Source organism: Gekko japonicus, unplaced genomic scaffold (genome assembly GCF_001447785.1).
Source record: "Gekko japonicus isolate JY-2015 unplaced genomic scaffold, Gekko_japonicus_V1.1 scaffold6, whole genome shotgun sequence".
NCBI classification, from domain to species: domain Eukaryota; kingdom Metazoa; phylum Chordata; class Lepidosauria; order Squamata; family Gekkonidae; genus Gekko; species Gekko japonicus.
Genome location: NW_015166417.1, coordinates 1,778,331 through 1,801,269, shown reverse-complemented (window position 1 = coordinate 1,801,269; position 22,939 = coordinate 1,778,331). Strand labels below are relative to the sequence as shown.

Below are 22,939 nucleotides of genomic sequence, written 5' to 3'. Positions count from 1 at the left end.
TGCTTAAAAAAAAAGGGGTAATAATCAATGAAAGTTCTGACAGTTTCACTGAAAAAGTTGCTATCTCCTGAGAAGTTTGTGACAATTGTTTCTTCTGGTTAGAGGCTCATACATTTGACTTAGGACAGTCCTGAAGGAACTACACAACGGTCAATAAACTGCACCACTATCATTATATAGGCATGCTCGGTTGAGAGAGGAAAGCAAGGTATCTCAGTCATTTTGTATCCTGCATGTATAAAAATTGTGCAAAAATGATAGGATATGGCTTTATAAGAAGTATTGGTAACACTGAGATGTGTTCATAGTATTGCCATTTCTGAAATATGAATTGACATATAAGGTGGCAACTACCACCTGGCTGCCTCTGTTGGGCTACTGTTCTGCAGCATTTCTGGAAGCCTCTCTGGATCACCTGCCAGATCAAGGCTTCTGCCGAGGAGAGCTGCAGCGATCTTCTCTGTCAGCCCATGGCTTTTACTGAGGCCCCGTTCCTCAGCCATTACAGGTGCTTTATAGATCTCCGACATAGCTGAGAGGTAGCTGATTCTGCCTGGGGAAATGCTGCATCACTTTTAGCCTGGCCACATTAACTTCTGGCGTGGCCAATCATTCAGAGAGCTGCTGCCCAGCTCCCCTCCCCCTCATTTTACATTAAAATGTATGCCCAGTACAAAGAGTGCTATAACAAAAGATCTTTATGAGACAGGAAACAGCTTTGTAGGAGGTATTACTGTGCTCTGCATCAATTACTAGTACAAAACATAAATGTGAACACAGTCACAACTTCAAATTCTAAAGCATTTTCCCTCAGTTTCCCCCCATTAAGTCTTATGCATGTATACATTTTTTCTGAAATATTAATATTCTGATTGAAAATATTCTAATGGAAATTTTTATTTTTTTTACACTTCAGCCTAGATCATACAGGCCTGAGCCTATGCATGTTTACTGAGAAGTAAGTTCCAGTGAGTGTAAAGGGACTCACTTGCAAGTAAGTGTGCAAAGGATTGTAATCGTAAAAACATAATCCTGTATGAATGGATGAAACTTTTAAACTGTTACTATAATAAAACCTAAAAGTATTAATATGTGCTCCCATTGGAGATCTGAAAGGGTTCCCAGTCACCTTAAATCATTAGCTTCATGGAAACTTCAAAGTAAATGACCAAGTCTAAGAGCTCTGAAATAGTCCTCATTGATAATTTTTGAATCGGCACCATACCTCCGTTTTTACTTTGTTATCTCCAAAGCACAGGTGCTGTAGGTAGGCTGCGGCGTTGGCTTGAACTGATGGGAACTGATGCTGAAGCATGTGAATTACTTCAGGCAATTCTGGATCCCGCCATGCAAATTCTCTTCATTAGATAAGCAAAATCCAAAGGAAAGTGTGAATTTTTTTTGCTATTTTTATACCACAGTTATTATAATTATACAAATATTTGTAATTAAAACTTAAAGAAATTAAAACAGAGGTTGTCTCAAAGATAAACAATTAAACATGGAAGTGCTAGGAAGTATTTTAGAATTATTTTATCATAGCAGCTGTGTACAGTTCATTAAAGTATCACGTATGCTTGCCTGGGATCTTTCTGGATACTGTCTATGGATGGAGATCTCGTTGTCCCATCATCTGCTGGAGTTGCATGCTGCATCCTGTTGTAATTGGACTCTGGAAGCCGATAATGAAGCGACCTGTAGGGTTCCGCGTAGGTAGCTGTTGTGTTCAGAGCATAATTGTTTCTTTGGTATGTAAGCGTGCTACGCTGACTGGAAGATCTTTGCAGATTTCCAACACCTGGTGCGTAAAATCAGTATTAAGATGTAAACCTCCCTTCTATCCTTAAGGAAGCTTCCTCCAATAGCAGTGGCTCTTCCACCAGAGGAACAGTCATATCTGTTGGAGGAAGCTCCCTCAGGCTGGAGGAAGGCTTTTAACTTCGTTTAGCAGAGATGTAGAATACAAGCCAATGTGTCTGCATGTGTGTATTTACCCATATGTTCACAAGTTATCTCACAAGATGTCACAACATCTTAATTACTGCTGAAATTCTATAAAACCTCTTTGGGAAACCCTAGAATAACTTCTATTTAGATTGGTGCAGGGGGACTGTGGGTATGCCAACAGAGATTGTGGCTCAGTACTTCTGTTTTTTGGGAGGGAAATTAGCATGGTACAGCCCAAACTTGTCAGTTCTGGGAAGCTAAGCAGGGTCTGCCCTGGTTAGTACTTGGATGGGAGCCCTCCAAAGAAGACTGCAGAGGAAGGTGATGGCAAACCACCTCTGCTTCTCACTTGCCTTGAAAGCCCCTTGCTGAGGTCACCATAAGTTAGCTGCAACATGATGGCACTTTACACACATATATGTTTTTAGCTGTTTCATTGTTTAGTTTTAGTTATACGATAATTTTTATAGGATATAAACATTTGTTTAGTTTATATTATAACTGGTTGTATACTATACAATATGCCATCTTAACTACTCAAGGATGATCACCAGCTCTAGAACTCTGATTATTGGATTGTTTTAAACGTTTGGAATGTTTTAATTTTTGTATATGGTTTTACGGTACTGGGTACCGATTAATGTAAGCCACCCTGAGTCTGCTCGCGGGAGGGCGGGGTATAAATAGAATAAATGAATAAATAAATTTGTATTTTAAACCATTGCTATCTACTCTACTCTCAATGTCTATCTCCCCCTGAACAAGTTCAATGGTGGAAGGAACTGAGAGCTAAGCTACTTGTTTCAAAATATAATTTTAGGAGATAAATTTTAAAAGGGGATGGTCTATATTAAGCCAAATTAAAAAAAAATTGGGCCCCCCCCCCCCCCAAATTCCCAGGGCTAATATTAAGTTTTAAGTCAAGACTTCACTTTTAGGTTTTATAAATACAAAATAAGATCATCCAGCAGGAGTGCGACCTATTGCATGGCATAGGTTTCTGGCAAAATTACTGGTGTAAACCAACTATGGTTATTAAATAGACACGTTCCTCAGTGCTGAACAAATTCCAGAACAAAGTCACACTGCATAATTAAGTAGTCTGTTTTCTCAGAAGGAGGCTCCCATGTTTTCTAAACAAGATTGGATTTTGAATGCAAATGTTTACCTTGGTTCAATCAGAGACAGAATCAAACATTTTTAATTAGAGTATTTATGTACACTCTATATAACAATTAGGTTAATTCTACATGAACAAATATTTAGCAGTAGCTCCCACCAGCAAGGGCACAGCGCACTGGGTTGGAGCCACCAGAGTCAGCCAATACCCTCTGTGGACTCTTCCAGTGGATCTACCCCAATGAATCCTTATTGAACAGCTGCAGAATTTAAAATTTTGATGTGTGTATTCATGGACAACAGAAAGATATTTCACACCTACCTGATCCAGTTCGATATAATGCTGTTTGAGACCCTTGATGCACATCAGCTGATCCATGATTAGGACTATGATATACTGGACTATAATAGGTTCTGCCTTCATATATGGGAGTAATGTGTAGTTCAGGAGATACAGTTGAACGTAGCTCTTGGCCAAGTTGACTGTGCTGACTAGCATATGAGCTTCTCAAACCTACAAGGAAAAAAGTAATACCATATACTGAAGTTAGTAAGAGGCAAATCAAGAGACAGACAAATAAATCCTCATTTTATGCATATTATCTACATAGGCACATGGTTCCATCACATACATTCATAAAACAGTATCTATCTATCTATCTATCTATCTAGATCTATCTATCTAGATCTATCTAGATCTATCTAGATCTATCTAGATCTATCTAGATCTATCTAGATCTATCTAGATCTATCTAGATCTATCTAGATCTATCTAGATCTATCTAGATCTATCTAGATCTATCTAGATCTATCTAGATCTATCTAGATCTATCTAGATCTATCTAGATCTATCTAGATCTATCTAGATCTATCTAGATCTATCTAGATCTATCTAGATCTATCTAGATCTATCTAGATCTATCTAGATCTATCTAGATCTATCTAGATCTATCTAGATCTATCTAGATCTATCTAGATCTATCTAGATCTATCTAGATCTATCTAGATCTATCTATCTATCTATCTATCTATCTATCTATCTATCTATCTATCTATCTATCTATCTATCTATCTATCTCTGCTCATACAGCTATCACCTTAAGCAAAAATTAGAACCAAAGAAAATATTTTAAAAGACCTTACTCAGTATTATTTCTCTTATACTTGATTATTGCACCTATGAATTTCATAACACAGTATTAAATTACACCAAGGCAAAAATTAATCACTATATTAATAATGTGACATCCATTTCTTTTTTGTTTCTTGACTTCTGTCAATTCACTACTTGTTATTTTAAATATACCTTGATTTTCAACTCAATATTGTCCAAGTTGGAGGTCAATAGATTAAGGCAATTCAAGAATACAGTACAAGGCCCAGGGGAAATCGCCCCACCCTAGAACCATGCTATTTTCTGTGTTTGCTGAGGTGCTTCTCCTCACCCATGCCATGTGGAATGTGGCCCTGGCTCTGTGATGACTAAAAGACATTGGTGCATTAATGTGGGGAACTGACATGATGCTAAAGCCTCCCTCAAGCATTCTGGTTTTCCTGTGACTGCTACTGTCCTTCGGGGAGCTCACAATAAGCCCAGAGCAAATACCCTCTGTCCTGCCCAAGCCAAGAAACATAGGATGTAACTGTCCCATGGCTTTAAAAGTGTCCAATAACTCTTGTGCTATAGAAGGTACAAAACAACACTCTCATGTCTGCAAAGGTGTGTTCACATGCTTTCTTCCAGTTTGAGGTATCACATTAAAAAGAGTTTCTTATATTAACATAAGTTTTACACACAGAAGTTTCACAACTTTTTTCTCTTCTTCTGACAGAACACATAATTTGATTTTGTGAATACTGTTGCTTTTTAAAAATTATACTTTGAGACATAATGTAATTGCTACTATTAAGAATACCAGAGTACTTTCCCCTGAGTACTCAGTCTGTGCCAATGGCACACTGGGAAGTGAGCCCCCTCTTATTAGCTACAAGGAAATAAGGCCTATTGTGGAAATAAATACAATGAGCTCTAGAAAGAGCCTCTGGGTGGGTGCCCTGACCTCGGGCACTCAGCGTCAATTTGTTGTGGTGACCTCAGCAGGGTATAATGACACCATTTTCTCCAGGGGAACTGATCTCTGCCATCTGAAGAGCAGTTGTAATTCTGAGTGATCTTCAGCCCTCACCTGGAGATTGGCAACAATGGTTCCCCAGGAGGAAATGGCTGGTTTGGATGGTGGAATCTATGGCATTGCACTTGTCTGAGGTCCCACCCCTCCCCAAACTCTGGCTTCTGTAGACTCCATCACAAAATCTTTCCCAACCTGGAGCTGGCAACCCTAGTCAGGACTGGCCCCAATGAGTTCCCCACCGAGGCCAATGTAGGCCTGGAATGGGCCTCCTGCCTTTGCCTTTTTACTGACAGAACCAAGCTTGGTTGCCTAGCAACAGCCACTGCGGGAAAAGTTAGCCCCACAGGAGCCAAGCAGGAGAAGCGTCTTTGTCAGGAGACACAGCCATTTTGGCAGTTCTGTCAGAGAAGTGGCCAGGCTGGCAGTGGGCGGGAGAGAGGAGCAGATCCAGCACCCAGCCAATGGCACACGAGTACTCTTGAGTGGCGGCTGATGGGCCAATGGCTGATGGAGCGCACAGCACAGCCAATGGGAGAGCTGGAAAGTGCCAATATGTTGGGCTTATATATATATATGGTAGACAGAATTCTAAAAGGTATCCTGAATGAAGGGGTGTTCTTTTGTTTTCCTGACCACTGTTATCACTTCACACTGACTTTCACAGTGTTTATTGTGTGAGATTGGTGAAAACACATTGAAGCACAATCTGTTGCCTCTTAATTCCCATTCATTCTTGTGTGTTTGAAGACAGCAAGTAAATTTCCTATTCAATTTCTCCACATGATTTAGGATCTTATTTTCGTCTTGCAGTTATCCTATCTTTCTTTTTCCATCTAAATGGAAAAATTCCAATTTAAGCCTCTCCTTGTAGAGTAGCTTATCTATAACCTTAACGATTTTTGTGCTCTTTCCTTTGATTTTACCAGTTCAAGTTTCTTTGTCAAAAAGTGGGAGACAGAATAGTACATTGTTCATGGTGACAGGCATTCTTAAATCTCTATACTAAAGTTTGTAACATTGATTTATTTAGCGTATCTGTACCTCACTTTTCAGCCAAACTGCCTCCCATAGTAATAGGTAATTAGAATTATCACAATTTTAAAGTAAGTTGCCTGAGAGGCATAGCTCCTTAAAAAACTACCCATACATACAATGAAAGATACTTCCAGAAATACTGCAACATCTTTGGGACCTAGCAGAACACTGAGATGTTTTGACTGACATTTGGTTGTGATGATGGAGAGGGAAGCATTTTCCTTTGGTTAGCAGAGATAATGGTGAGAGAATGCATCCCCTGCCATTCCTATCCCCTCTGACAGTGGCTTCTAATTAGTTGGGCTTATGGTGTCCCTACTTGGATTGGGGGGGGCAGCATGGTACAGTCGCAACTTGTCTGATCTCAGAAGTTAAGCAGTGTCAGTACTTGGAAGCGAGATTGCTAAGGAAGGCTGTGCAGTGAAAGACAATGGCAAACCACCTCTTCTTCTCACCTTCCTTGAAAGCCCCTTGCTGGGGTTGTGTAAGTTAATTGTGACTTGACTGTACATATGTCCCTGCCCTTCTCTGGGTTACAATGCTAAGAATCTCAGCAGAGTATAAGGACAAATGTGTCCCTGGACTGGGTGAACACCTTTCCACTTCAAAAATCTCAAAAATACTACACAGAGGTTATTTTTCCCTCATATTTTATAACATATTGGTGCGGGGGGTTGGGGGAGTTGGGAATGATCCTATGAGGTAGCTGTATAACATTTTGCTGAGCAATTTTCTCACAGGTAGTTGAGGCCTGAGTGTGCCCAGAAGTACAAGCCTTAGTTCAGGATTCACTAATGTAGTGCCCATGGGTGAGGGTTGCAGCCTGGAACTGGGCAGAAGATGGGGTAGCAGAGGGAGAGATAAGACTTGCTTGGCATTCAGAACATAAGAACATAAGAGACGCCAATGTTGAATCAGGCCAAAGGCCCATCCAGTCCAACACTCTGTCACACAGTGGCCAAAAATACCAGGTGCCATCAGGAGGTCCACCAGTGGGGCCAGGACATTAGAAGGCTCCCCACTTTCCTGTTTGCTTCTGTTGTACATTTTTCTGAACTAGTTTCCAAGAAAGGGGCTGGTACTTGTATTCCCATTTATCAAAAGAAGCAGACACTTCCTCTCATTTCTCTCCTCCTCTCTCCTCATCATTTTCATATGATATCTAGGTGGTCACAGCCTAATTGGGGTGGAAAACCTAACAACAGCACCGAGCCTTCTTTCTAATCGTTTAGCAATTCATACTGTATTTCCTAGACTGTAACCAAGAAATAAGAACCCTTCAGGAACTTTACAAAGGAGGTCACAAACAGATAAATTCCAGTAATTATAGGCTATACATAAGCAGAGCATGTAGTTTAATATATTTAAAGTATATTATCTGTGTTGTTCTTATGCAAAAGCAATTTAGATGTTCATGACACTATTTCTCTTCTAGAAACATATAGCTTAGGTTGCTCATATGTACTCATAACTTTTCTTTAAATGGTTCAATGGCTAGATTTACTTCCCCTACATTCCCTCCTCTTTCTAATTGCATGTGTAGCTCAGAAAGTAAATATTTGTGCTTTAGTGGCAAACCACACTCAGTTTTATCATAGTCAATCTTTTGAATGGACAGATCAACACATGCACATATTTCTTTTTTGGTGAAAGATCTAGATCTCTCCACTCTGATGAATGGAAAATATCTGGCAGACTGAAAAAACACTGTGCATGGTGCAGCTTCTACTTCCTTGAGGAACCACAGTATTTGTATCAAGTAGGTTTGCCAACTTCCAGGTTGGGCCTGGAGTTCTCCTGAGACTACAACTGATCTCTAGACTACAGAGATCAGTTCCCCTGGAGAAAATGGCATTTCAGAGGGTGGACTTCATACCATCACATCTCTGCTAAGCTCTCTCTGCCCCCCAAACTCCACCCTCCCCAGACTCTGCGCCCTTCAGGTATTTTCCAGCCTGGAGATGGTACCCCTAGTATGAGGTGGCTTTTCTGTAGACTTCAAGTATTTTGTGTAGGAACGATCAGCTGAAAAGAATTATTTTCAGTTGAAGAATACCCAGAACAGTGCAACATTTCATTTCCTGCTACAAGACCTGAAACAATTCCATTTCCAAAATATCTATTCAAACTAGTCTGTACTACTAACTCTTTAACTAAATTCTGAAGAAACAAATAAAGCAGTAATGCTCCCTCAGTAAAGTCAACACATGCATTTCACTGATACCCAACAGCCAGTTTGGTGTAGTGGTTAAATGTGCGCACTCTAATCTGGGAGAACTGGGTTTGAATCCCCACTCCTCCACTTGCACCTGCTGATGTGACCTTGGGTCAGTCACAAGCTCTGGCACCGTTGTCCTTGAAAAAGAGCAGTTTGTGTCAGAGTTCTCTCAGCCCCACCCACCTCACAGGGTGTCTGTTGTGGGGAGGGGAAGGGAAAGGAGTTTGTAAGTCGCTCTGAGACTCCAAGTGAAGGGCGGGGTATAAATCCAATCTCCTCCTCCTCCTCCTCCTCTTATCCCATGAAAGATATCCTAGTTCAATAAAACCTATTAACAAAACTTATTGTTTTCAGAATCATTTATCAAAGGAAAAAATCATCACATACAGACATTTTTATGAATTACTGCTACTAACTATACCAGTAACTATTTGTGTGCTAACAACACTTTTCTTAGAGTTATCAGAAAGAAACCAAGCTTCTGTGAATGCAGCAAAGTGATTTAACACACTTCCTTAAGTGGCTCCTGAAAAACCTACTGCTATTTGCTGTGGAGGGTGAGAACCCTCCAGAACAAAAAATGCCTCATGGCAGGGGTAGTAGTAGTAATGCAGCGGCAAGGGAAAATCAACCCCCTAAAAGTCTTTTACAACAATCATACTTTTGAAGGTGGTGAAACAATTTGGTTCTGTCTGTAGTACAGTACATTAAAAAAAATGAACTAGTTCTAATACATCCAAGAATGATGCAAAATATGACTGATGCCAGAAAAGAGCCCTGTAGATTAAAACTAAAAGGTGCGAAGTGGGGGGAGACTTCCAGAAGGCTTTTAGTTATTTCTAATAACTAAACCTCCCTCATGAATCACTGCCTTGTCGTGGCGAGGGGGCTTGCGTGGTTCGATGAGGCTGTGGGCTATGCCGTGGAGGGCCACCCAGGACGGACAGGCCACAGCAGAGAACTCAAACCAAGTGTGATCCACTGGAGAAGGAAATGGCAACCCACTCCAGTATCTTTGCCAAGAAAACCCCATGGACAGTATCAAAAGGCTAAAAGATACGACGCCGGAAAATGAGCCCCTCAGGTGGGAAGGTGTCCAATATGCTACTGGGGAAGAGCAGAGGGCAAGTACAAGTAACCCCAGAAAGAGTGAAGTGGCTGGGCCAAAGCTGAAAGGACGCTCAGCTGTGGATGTGTCTGATGGTGAAAGGAAAGTCCAATGCTGCAAAGAACAATACTGCATAGGAACCTGGAATGTAAGATCTATGAATCAAGGTAAGCTTGACGAGGTCAAAAATGAGATGGCGAGACTGAACATCGATATCTTGCAAGACTGAACATCGATATCTTAGGAATCAGTGAACTAAAGTGGACAGGAATGGCCGAATTTAACTCAGAAGACCATTATATCTACTACTGTGGCCAGGAATACCGTACAAAAAATGGTGTGGCCTTTATAGTCAACAAGAGAGTGCAAAAGGCAGTACTGGGATACAATCTCATTCCAAGGCAAACCATTCAACATCACAATAATCCAAACCTATGCCCCAACCACTGATGCAGAAGAGGCTGAAGTGGACCGGTTCCATGAAGACCTACAACACCTCATAGAACTAACACCAAAAAATGATGTCCTCATCATCATAGGGGACTGGAATGCTAAAGTAGGAAGTCAAAAGGTAACTGGAATAACAGACAAGTTTGGCCTTGGAAAGCAAAATGAAGCAGGGCAAAGGTTAACAGAGTTTTGTCAAGAGAACACACTGGTCATAGCGAACACCCTTTTCCAACAACCTAAGAGGCGACTCTACACATGGACATCACCAGATGGGCAACACCGAAATCAGATTGACTATATAATTTGCAGTCAAAGATGGAGAAGCTCTATCCAGTCAGTAAAAACAAGACCTGGAGCTGACTGTGGTTCAGATCATGAGCTACTCATTGCAAAATTCAGACTTAAACTGAAGAAAATTGGGAAAACCACGAGGCCATTCAGGTTTGACCTAGATCGCATCCCTGATGAATATACAGTAGAGGTGAAGAATAGATTCAAGGGTCTGGATTTGATAGATAGAGTGCCTGAAGAACTATGGACAGAGGTTCGTGACATCGTACAGGAGGCAGCAATCACCACCATCCCAAAGAAAAAGAAATGTAAGAAAGCAAAGTGGCTTTCTGATGAGGCTTTACAAATAGCAGAGGAAAGAAGGAAAGCGAAAGGCAAAGGCGAAAAGGAAAGATTTACCCAACTGAACGCAGATTTCCAGAGAACAGCAAGGAGAGATAAGGAGGCCTTCCTGAATGAACAGTGCAAAGTAATAGAAGAAAACAATAGAATGGGAAGGACTAGAGATCTCTTCAAGAAAATTGGAGAAATCAAGGGAGCGTTCCATGCAAAGCTGGCCATGATAAAGGACAAAAACGGTAGGGACCTAACAGAAGCAGAAGAGATTAGGAAAAGATGGCAAGAATACACAGAAGAACTATACAAGAAAGACCTCGATGTCCTTGACAACCACGACGGTATAATCACTGACCTCGAGCCAGACATCCTGGAATGTGAAGTTAAATGGGCCTTAGAAAGCATTGCTAACAACAAAGCTAGTGGAGGTGATGGTATTCCAGTTGAGCTATTCAAAGTCTTAGAAGATGATGCTGTTAAAGTTCTGCACTCCATTTGCCAGCAAATTTGGAAAACGCAACAGTGGCCACAGGATTGGAAAAGGTCAGTATACATTCCAATCCCAAAGAAGGGCAATGCCAAGGAATGTTCAAACTATCGCACAATTGCACTCATATCACATGCTAGCAAGGTCATGCTCAAGATCCTACAAGCTAGGCTTCAACAGTACGTGGATAGAGAACTACCAGAAGTACAAGCTGGGTTTCGAAGAGGTAGAGGAACTAGAGATCAAATTTCCAACATTCGCTGGATTATGGAGAAAGCAAGAGAGTACCAGAAAAATATCTACTTCTGCTTCATTGACTATGCTAAAGCTTTTGACTGTGTGGATCACAACAAACTATGGCAGGTCCTTAAAGAGATGGGAGTACCAGACCACCTCACATGTCTCTTGAGAAACCTGTATAAGGGTCAAGAAGCGACAGTTAGAACCGGATATGGAACAACTGATTGGTTTAGCATAGGAAAAGGAGTACGACAAGGATGTATATTGTCACCTTGCTTATTTAATATATATGCAGAGTACATCATGCGAAATGCTGGCCTGGATGAATCACAAGCGGGAATTAAGATTGCTGGGGAAAAGATCAACAACCTCAGATATGCAGACGATACCACTCTAATGGCAGAAAGTGAAGAGGACCTAGAGAGCCTCTTGCTCAGGGTGAAAGTTGTTGTTGTTGTTCAGTCGCACAGTCGAGTCTGAGTCTTCGTGACCCCATGGACCAGATCCCGCCAGGCCCTCCTGTCTTCCGCCGTCCTCTGAAGTCTGCTCAATTTCATGTTCGTTGCATCGATGACACTGTCTAACAATCTCATTCTTTGCCGTCCGCATCTTCTTTGACCTTCAATCTTTCCCAGCATCAGGGTCTTTTCCAGTGACTGCTCCCTTCTCATTTGGTGGCCAAAGTATTTGAGCTTCAGTTACACTATCTGGCCTTCCAGGGAACAGTCAGGGTTGATTTCTTTTAGGATTGACTGATTTGATCTTCTTGCAGTCCAAGGGACTCTCAAGAGTCTTCTCCAGCACCATAGTTCAAAAGAATCTATTCTTCGGCGCTCGGCCTTCCTTATAGTCCAACTGGGCTTGAAGCTCAACATCAAAAAAACTAAGATCATGGCATCCGGCCCCATCACTCCTTGGCAAATAGTAGGGGAAGTCGTGGAAGTAGTGACAGACTTCACGTTCCTGGGATCCTAGATCACCGCAGACTGTGACAGCAGCCATGAAATTAAAAGATGCCTGCTCCTTGGGAGGAAAACGATGGCGAACCTAAACAGCATGATAAAAAGTAGAGACATCACCCTGCCAACAAAAGTCCGCATGGCCAAAGCAATGGTATTTCCAGTAGTTATGTATGGCTGCGAGAGTTGGACTATAAGGAAGGCCGAGCGCCGAAGAATAGATTTTTTTGAACTATGGTTTTTTTGAACTATGGATTTTTTTGAACTATGATTTTATAAAGAAAATCATCTTTAGAAGGTATATTCTCATTCTTCCAAAGTTTAGCGAAAACAATCCTTGCTGCAGTCAAAATTTGCATAATCAGATATAAAATCAGATTTTTAAAAAGTGTCCGGAATTATATTTAGCAAAAAAAATTCTGGCAATAACATTATTTTGGTATCAAATATCTGTTTGATAACCTCTTTTATCATATTCCAATTTTTTTTGGCCTTCTTACATAATCACCACATGTGAAAGAATGTGCCTATACTATGTTTACATTTCCAACAGTTTTTTTATACTTTTGTTGTAACTACTGAGTCTTTCTGGGGAAATATGCCATCTATAGAACATCTTCAGGATATTTTCTTTAAAGGCGCTTGTTCGGACAAATTTTAAATTTCTTGACCATATTTTATCCCTCTGATCTTATTCAATGTTATATCCTAGGTCCTGTGCCCAGGCGATCATTGAGGGTTTTACCCATTCATTCTGCATTTTCCAATCAAGCCAGAAATTGTAGATTTTTTTGATCAATTTCTCATTGTTGGTTAACGAAATCTTATCTAGTTCTGTCTGGTTTTCGTAGAAGCCTGTTTTTTATCTTTTGACCATCTTGATGTTAGTTGTGTCTTCTCCCACCAGGTATCTTGTATCTTGTTCTCTTAGAGTATCTTCTGGGATCAAATAATAAAGCAAACTTCTAACGATAAACATTTTCATTCAGTATTCACTGTGATTCAAAATTGTAAAGGTTTCACGATTCAACGTTGTAAAGGTTTCCTTTGGACCCACTATATATGAAACATGGAGAACACATACTTAGTACCAAACCTCAAACTGTAACTATGTGCAGATTTATGCAGATCGTTATTGTACTCTTGAAAGGCAGCCGGCTGAAAGGGTCTCATTAGGATAGGCTTCACAGTTATGGAGTGAATCTTGTTGAAAATGCCCATCTTTATTTATGAGGATACCAATTAAACAAAGGTTATTACAGAAAAAGAATGGGCAATCCTGTTTGTTAACTGGAAATTCTTTTTTGGTCAAAGGAGGGATAAAAGCAGTTGGCATAGTTCAGCCACAGTTAAGCACTTTCACTAATTTCAACTGGAGGAAAGTAAAATATATCCTTAACTTTCCCACTGAAATCAACAGGGTCTATATGTGCTTAGCTTTGATAGGGATGCTATTTTTAATTAATTAATTATTATTATTACAATTACTACTACTACTACTATTATTTTGCTTCATTTATACCCCACTTTTCTCCCCAATGGGAATCCAAAATGGCTTACATCCTTCTCCTCCCCTTCATTTTATCCTCACAACAACCCTGAGTTAGGTTAAGCAGAGAGTATGTGACTGGCCCAAAGCCACGCAAACAAACTTTCATGGCCAAGTGAGGATTCGAACCTGGGTCTTCCAGATCCTAGTCCACCATTCTAATCACTACAGCATGAAGGTATATTGGGGATATCCCCAGTATAGCAATTTTCAAACTTCTTAAGTAGATTTGCAGCCAACATATAGAATTATATTTTACTTGTTTATCAAATATATTGAATAATGAAATGGATATTAATATTTTGTATGTTTGAATGCTATGTCAAGCATTTTCATACTGGTGTATTACTGCAGTGTATGGGACAGAGGAGAAGAAAAGCCATAAACATAAATATTAGTGTTGGATCCAAACAGCTCCTTTTTTTTTTGTTAGGTAAGAAGCCTTGCTTTGGTGGACAAAGGTTTGATCCAATGGAAGAAGGTTTCTTCTGTTAGTGAAAGGGTGTCACAGTATACTTCATTTAGCATCTATGAAAGATAATGATATAGTGAACATAGATTAGCAATTCCATTTACTGACACAACTGTTAAAATCAACAAGATTTTGCCACTGATTTACTCTGATACAGATTCCTGCCTAAGTTGCTAAATTATACTAGGGGCCCAAGGCACCCTCTTTTTTCGAGTTAGTGGTGCTGGTTAGGCACCGATGGCCAGTCTTTCTACATTTAAAGACAATGTCAATCCACTGACAGTGTCATAACGTGCTGTTTCACACCAGAGTCAAATGTGCAGTATTGGGATGTAATCATCATGAGGTTTTCCACTGTGTGGACTTGTCTGCAACAATTAATTTGAAATTTATTCTGGCGGAAGAAGCACCCTTTCATAAAACATAAAAGCATATAAAAATAAAATCCAGTACCATAGGGCGAGGACTTAATTCTTGTAGGCCAGACAAACAACCAGTGAATCGCTTCTAACTAATTACATAACGCTAATTACATAACCAAGCCCTCCAAACCCAATGTGGGATGTGGCAAATGAAGAAACACTCAACTATCTTTGCGGTCTAATTCAACACAAACCCCAGGGCACTCTCATCTATCTTCCATCTCTCTCTCTCTCTCTCTCTCTCTCTCTCTCTCTCTCTCTCAACAGCCCAAGAGCCACAGCTCAATCAGGCACCTCTCAGTCAAGTCCAGTATTATCCATTAAGGACACAAAATATTCGACTCTCTTTTAAGGTGGCTGAGGCCTCGAGAATCATCCCCACCAGCAGTGATTTCGTATGGAGCAGGTTGAATCTGATAAAGAATCCTATTTACTAATTAGAACAATTCAAGGGCTTTAGGATACAGAATCCAAGATGTTAAAAAACATAGTATGAAAGGAAACATAAATGTGTGAGAACTGTGATATATTTAAAAGGAGTTAAGTTGTTCTTATTGAGCATATAACCTATGCTGGTATTCTAATAATAGCCATTTATTACTAGAACTTTTACTTTTCCATCTTGAAAAGTGACTCAAGTCTTAAAAAGGTAAAGCTTTCAGGGCATACAGTCACCCTATGCATGGTTAATACCATGCGCCAACTGCTAAAAAAAAATCCCTTCTCCAAAATTTCAATATCAGAAAAATAATTAATTTGTTGATACACACACACACAACTATAACTTTAAAAAAAAACTAATTACACACTTTTCTTTACATTGTAACGTTTTATAGTTTCATTTTCCTACTAATGCAATTCATTGTATTTACAGGTTTGCCCAAAGTTTTAAGTGTCTTTACCTTTTTACTAACCTGTAAGGCTATCAGGCCGGGGTGGAACCATTCTTTCATAGATATCATACTGTTGTGTATATTGCTCAATGTCATGAATTGTCCGTTGTAACGTTGTTCCCAAATGCTGCGGAACCGCAGTCATTCCAGAACGCTTTGGTGATGAAGATCCAACTTGGGTTGGGGGTGGAGAGCCTACTCTTGTTTGAGTTTCATTTAGCGAAAGAGGTGAGCCAACTCTGACTGAAGTCTGATACTGTGGAGTACCCCCATTGGGGTTAGTTGGCTGCCTGGATGTTACTGAGCCCATGCGGCGCAGTGCTACTGGCGAAGCAGGTCTCTGTGTAGTAAATGGAGATGCTGCTCGTTGCGCAGGTAACGTTGATGAAAACACATTAGAATTAAGAGACCGTGATTCAGTGACAGATGGTGAACCATAGCCACTTCCTAGAGAAGTTCTGAGCGATCCCCTTGAAGGGGAAACTCCTGTGGTAGTTACATATGAGGGAGACTGGGCTCTTGATGGAACAGAACTTACGCGTCTCATGGCTCTGTTGGCAGCTATGTTTGATGTCTGTCAAAAAGAAAAACAATGCAGATAACAACAACATTTTATTTTTATATGCTGTAAAAAGGTATCAGAAAAAAATCCGTTTAAAACAATTAATCCTTCACCTCATATATCTTATTTAAAAAACCTGTTCAAGCAATGTTTCTTTTTTCTCTGGTGTAATTAATTTTAGGGTACATTTCTGCCACAAATTTAAAGGACTCAATCCAGCCAAAGTTAAACACTGATAAGGCCTGTTGTTTTGATGGCAAATTCCTGCTTAGGTCTTTCCCAATGAAACAGATTACACTAAAAAGTGTATAACTGAACGGATTGTGCCCAAAGTGCTATAAAAATGCTGCTAGATTCCATCCAGTTTGCATTCTTGGAGAATACTGAAAAATCTGTTTTACGTCCCAGTCAAAAAGCAGCTTTGTATTCTAATTCTCTCAAAATAAAAATTTTAAATCTGAAAAAAAGCAGAAATACTTTTCCCTCATGAGGGGCCATAATTATGGTTGCCAATCTCCAGCTGGCACCTGGAGATCTCCTGCTATCACTATTGATTTCCAGATGATCAATGGCTGGAGAAAATGGCTGCTTCGAAGGGCAGACTCTATGGCGTTATACCCTAATGAAGCCCTTCCCCAGGCTCCACTTCCCAAATCTCCAGGTATTTTCCAACCCAGAGCTGGCAACCCTAGCCATAATGGAACATCAGTCTAAAACAGGCTGTAATGCAGATATACTTTCAGCTTAATCGCCTTCTGTTTCTCTGTCTCAAATATGTCACTAAAATCTTAGTTTTAGAAGCAAATTCCTTTTTGCATTTGATCTTGTTTCCCTGAGCTACCTTTCCATTTACTCTCGACATCTTTTTATCTTCATAAGTCTAATCCATAAATTGTATTCAAAACCTCTTTGCAGTTAATTACTGCTACATTTAAATAGGTAAGAACAACAAAAGCAGTATTGTTTTCTGAATAAATGGAAGCAGAGGTGTATGTCTTCCGTTGTGTCATTATTTACAAGTTGAATGGCACCAAATAAAATGTTTAGGGCTCTCATCCATAATCACATTAATGTTAATCAATTAAATCTGCATGGTTTGCACAGCGTTTAAAGCAATCATTCTGAAGGAAAAAAGTTACTTTTGATTACAAATTATGCATGCCCATATTCTATCAGGCTCCATTTCAGAAGACCAATTTTCACCTATACTAAAGAGGGGGATGCCTTTTCCAAGATGATACCAGCTACCCTTGTCTTTGAAAGTACTTGTATTTAATGTTTTGAAAAACTACTTTTGGGCAGTGTTTGCAGGTTCAAATGGTTAAATTTGTACCTCTAAAAGCACTTTTTTGGGGTAATAAAAGGACATTCAGACTCTGTTGCATGTACCTGAACTAAAGCTTGTCCTTCAGCCCTTGAACTTCTCACCAAATGGTTATTATTTGCGCCAATAAAGGAATGCTGCTGTCTGTTTTCTCCCTTGCTAAGGTTCTGGGTATTATGGAAACTGCTTACTTCCTGATATCCACTGTCTGAGTAGGAATTCATCTGTGTTGAGCTTCTTGAGTTACCCACTGATCCTGGGGACATAAAATATAACAAAGCTGAAGTTATTACACAGGCATGGGAAGAAATTATTGAAATGGTAAACCTCCATTTATTCAAAAGATATATAACAGACCCTCACTTTCATGGAGCGATGTCTGCTCTGGTGAGTAGAGATTCCCTTGTTCTGGCTCTGTTCCAACATGATAAGAAGTAATATGAATACTATCAGATGTTCTGAGTTTATTTACACCTGTGTTTGGCAAATCTGAAAGCAGAATTTCATTAGTTATGGATTATATCTGTACCTGTTTACATATACAGAATTCATTCTATCAACATTTCTTCTCAGTTTTATTCTATATGTTACATATAACAAAGATAATAGATAAGAATAATAAACAGAAAATAGAACAGCCCCTACTTTGTTTTTATACACACACAAACACAAATAAACAATTCAACAGATAGGCATTAATCCCTTTTGCTTGTCCCCAGGTATGAATGATCATTTTTGGCCATTTAGAGTTCTATAGATAGTATAAAATTACACTTTTTGCCTTAATTTTTCACATTCTTCCTTTGTAGAATATCCATGATTAACACTTTATTACAAGTGCAAGAGGAAAATGAAGTGGTGAGGGACCCTCAGAGTAAGAATGGGGTATAGCAGCATGGGAGGTTGCAGCAATAGAGTGGAATGAACAGAAACTCTTTTACCTCGTGTGACCTCTTATTCTTTTTGTGTGTGGGGGGCAGGGTAGATTTCCCTTCAAGCTGAGAACCCCCTATGTTCTACCTGTTTGGCTGCCAACAAGCCTCCATTTTTGGCTCTTTTGCCCTTTTTGTTCCCTTCCATTCTATCTTGATGCACCACTAGGTTTTCTTCTCCTTAACTTCACTCAGGTCATAAACAAGATCATTGTTGATGTTGACATGGGAACTCTGTTGATGTGATTTACCTGGTAAAGCTTTTGATAAGGTTCCCCATGACATTCTGATGGGCAAACTGGAAGACTGTGGGCTGGACTATAGGACAGTTTGGTGGATAGGGAACTGGTTAGAGCAGTGGTGTCAAACATGCGGCCCAGGGGCCAGATCAGGCCGGGGGAGGGCTTCCATCAGGCCTCCAGTGGAATTGGCCATCTCCTGCTTCCAGTTCTGCTGCTGCTGCTGCATCATAGCTTGCTTCGCCAGACTCTCTTAATCACTCAATCATTTCATGTTTTAACCTGGGTCCCAAACTCTGAGCATGAGATTTCTGTGGCGAATGTCAATAAATCAAAAGTAGGTTTGCAGCTTACAGAGCTAATGTTTTATGCATGTTTTTATTTTAAGTAAAAAAAACCTTTGTGTTTGTGTCCTTTATAAAGTTTATATCTCCGCTACCTGGCGTTACACTTTATGACACACATGGCTCGGCCCAACAAGGTCTCATTTATGCCAGATCCAGCCCTCATGAGTTCGACACCCCTGGGTTAGAGGACCACACCCAAAGAGTGGTGGTCAATGGCGTTTCATCAGCTTGGAGAGAGGTGTCCAGCAGGGACAGGGCTCAGTTTTGGGCCCAGTACTTTTCAATATTTTTATCAATGATCTGGATGAAGGGGTAGAAAGGCTACTCAAATTTGCTGATGATACCAAATTTGGAGGAGTAGCAAACACCCAAGAAGATAGAGTTAAAATTCAACAAGACTTGAATATTCTGGAGAAGTGGGCAGTTGCAAACAGGATGCAATTCAACAAAGATAAATGCACCGTATTACATCTGGGCCACAAAAATGTCAAGCACAAATACTGGATGGGGGATACGTTTCTGGGGAGTAGTGTATGTGAAAGAGATTTTGGGGTAAGAGTGGACTGTAAACTAAATATGAGCAGTATTCCCTCTAAGCTGAGTTAGTGTGAGCTAGCTCATAGTTTTTTAGCCTCGGGCTCACACATTTTTGTCTTTGCTCAGAAAGGATGGGTCCAGAGCAAACTAATATATGAAGTAGCCAAATTGCGCACTCACAACTTTAAAGCCAGTAGCTCACGAAGTAGAATTTTTGCTCACAAGACTTCACAGCTTAGAGGGAACATTAGCAGTCAGTGTGATCCGATGGCAAAAAAGGCAAATTCAGTCTTGGGTTGTATTAAAAGGGTCATAGCATTGAAATCGCAGGAGGTCATAGCCCCTCTGTATACTGCCTTGGTCAGGCCACACACCTTGAGTACTGTGTTCAGTTCTGGAGGCCTCACTTCAAAAAGGATATGGACAAAATCCAGAGGGTGCAGAAGAGAGTGATGAGGATGATCAGGGGTCTGGAGATTGAGCCCTACGAGGAAAGGCTAAGGGTCTTGGGAATGTTTAGTTTGGAGAAGAGGAGATTGAGGGGGGACATGATTGCTCTCTTTACATATCTGAAAGGCTGTCATTTGGAGGAGGGCAAGGAGCTGTTCCAGTTGGCAGCAGAGGATAGGACCTGAAGCAACAGGTTCAAATTACATGCAGAAATGTATCAACTGGATATTAGGAAAAACTTTTTCACCGTCAGAGGTGGAATCAGTTGCCTAGAGAGATGGTTAACTCCCCTTCACTGACAGCTTTCAAGAAGCGGCTGGACGAATATTTGTCAGAGACGCTTTAGGCTGGTCCTGCATTGTGCAGGGGGTTGGATTAGATGGTCTGTATGGCCCCTCCCAACTCTATGATTCTAAGATGTAGCCCATCGCCACAACAAACAGAGGAGAGCGAGCTAGGTAAGCAGGACCCCATTTAATTCCATCACATTTATTCAGGAAAACAGCTGTTCCAGAGAGAACCCAGGTCTTACTCAGTATTGAGCTACCAGAATGATAATCAAGGCGTTTCAGTTGTTAATCTGTGTGCCTTTAGCCACAAAAGTGCTTATAGCATTAGCATTCTGCCAAAGAAAGAACTGTACACACAATTTTCATTCCACACAAATATGTAAGACTCTCCTTCCCTTTGTAAGTCAAGTAACTCAGCAGACCAACCCTCCATACCACCCCCTTTTCTAAACCCTGAAACAAAAAAATCTTGTTTTCAGTCAAGACACTCGTCCTATAACTGGGATCAAAATCTCCACCGCTGATTATCACACTTCCAGTGACTTCATTGCTGTGTGCTGCTACAGAAACTATCCAGCTGTCATTCACCAAGTGACTCTAACCTACTTTCAAACCACAGCAAGATTTGTTCTTAGCTGCTCTTCCCTTTTGCTCAGATGGTTCAGCCTCTGCCTTGAAATGCAGATTTACTGCCTCGAGCTGCTATAGCCTTAGTCTACCCTCTTGCTCAATCTCTTTGGCCTCTCGCTTTCTCCCTTGAAGACACTGCTCATTGCGTGGGTGCTCAGAAAATCTGGCTTCATTTAGCAAGCTTTCTGGTGTTCGGCATTGTATTGCTTGAGTATTCTTATTCTCCATCCCACCTGTTTGTATTGTTTCAATAAGCTTAGTTTTTAGTTTCCATCTATCCTGATTCTCAGTGTGACTTCCAAGTTTGTACAGATTCCTCACCCTTTTTTCAACAGATCCTTTATAGCTCTTGCATGGGTCACACTGCACAGAATGAGAGGTCTTCCTTAAAGAACTATTTCTGTCTCACCCACCACAGTAGTAGAAAACAGTGCACAAAAACTAGACTTACACACTTAAAATTAAAAGCATAGACAAGAAAAAAACAACGGCTACACAAGCATAACACACTCCTTATAAAAATTAAATTGCCATATGCCCATCTAAATGGAATGACCTTACATTTCTTAGAAGGTGGATGACACAGGGGCCTTCTGCTCCTTCTGAGGATGGGCACTGCATAAAGTGGGAACCCCCCCCCCCAGATCTGGCTTATGCTGTGGCCAATCTGATAGTTTAAAGCTAACGGGGGGGGGGGACTCCAAGATGGTGACAGGCTCATAATAGTGTAGAACCTGTCAGCAGTTCTGTTAGCATAGGGGCAAAAATACTCATTTTAGTGTGGGTTTGGTCCAAACCTAAAAGTGATACATGTTTAGTGTGCAGTGTCTTCCTGACCACATATGGCAGCTGTTCTGTTTCTGGAGTCTCTGGATACTCAGAATCAGATTTTCAGTAGCCAAAGGGAAGAGAAAAGAGGAAGAGATCCATTGTGAGACCTAGTTCCATTTATGCTTTACTGGATCCAACTACATTTTACTAAGCACACATTAAAAGAATCTAATACTTAAAAATAAGCGACAGAAAGAAGTAACTGTAAGTAATTGTGCGAGAGAAATACTTTTGTATATGAAGATTCAATGCTAAAAAAATTTGTTTGTGCTAAGCAGGTGCTGTTTTCTTCTCAGCTTCCAAAGCTGAACATTACATATTTCCTAAGTAGGAAAATTCTGAAGCAGATGTTGATGACTGAATTGCTAGCTATGATATTTATTCTTGCATTTTAGATATAAAACAAATACACTTGCTTCAAAGGCGCCTATAGTTTGAATAATAAAGGCACAGTAGAAAAAGCACTAGAAGGCATAAAATTCATAAGCGGGAACTGCTTCCTCAGTGAATTAATTTGTCATGTTAAACCCCAGGCAATCATTTCGCCTAACTAACAGGTGATGTAAGGGAACTACTAGAAGGTTCCAGGGCAAACTGCCTTTTCAGTACAGTTCTTTTTTTAAAAGGTAGAATTAATTACTGTAACAGCAAATTTGATGGTCACATACTATGGCAGCAAAATGGGGCCACCCACTGGCAAGGTCAGTGTTTTTCCTTACTTAGGGGACTGCAAGCATGCGGACAAATATTCATTTTTAACATGAACTCTCCTTGCCAGTGGCCCAAAGAACAATTAGCCTGTTGAAGGTAACTGTGCTAGTGAAGGGAGGGGGGCAGATTGGTCTGCTGAAGCCCTATATAGCATCTTGGAGAAAGAAATTGGAGATAGGGGCTGTGTGCCGGAAAGCATCTATCCTCCTACCATAAACCCCTCCCACACCATTCAAGGTTAATATAAGATTATAACGGCTATGATTACTTCGAAGAGAAGACAGTCCAGGGGAGGGGATGATTAGCATAGGAGGGGAAATGCTTCTCCCATTCTTAATTAATCACCTCCTCCAAGAGCTCTTTAAGTTCTTTAGGTGACTGAATTGCTGAATCCATGAGGTATGCATCCCTCAACTCCAAGTTTCCTT

General features: G+C 40.4%; 1 protein-coding gene across 1 annotated transcript in view; it reads right to left on the bottom strand.

The window, feature by feature from the left end:
• Positions 1–22,939, bottom strand: part of PKP4 (plakophilin 4) — a 171,168-nt gene that overhangs the window by 31,958 nt on the left and 116,271 nt on the right. Inside the window, 6 exon segments of the mRNA XM_015411565.1 lie at positions 1,226–1,358; positions 1,582–1,798; positions 3,389–3,580; positions 15,680–16,232; positions 17,610–17,800; positions 17,908–18,033. Of these exon segments, the coding sequence (XP_015267051.1) occupies positions 1,226–1,358; positions 1,582–1,798; positions 3,389–3,580; positions 15,680–16,232; positions 17,610–17,800; positions 17,908–18,033 (1,412 nt within the window).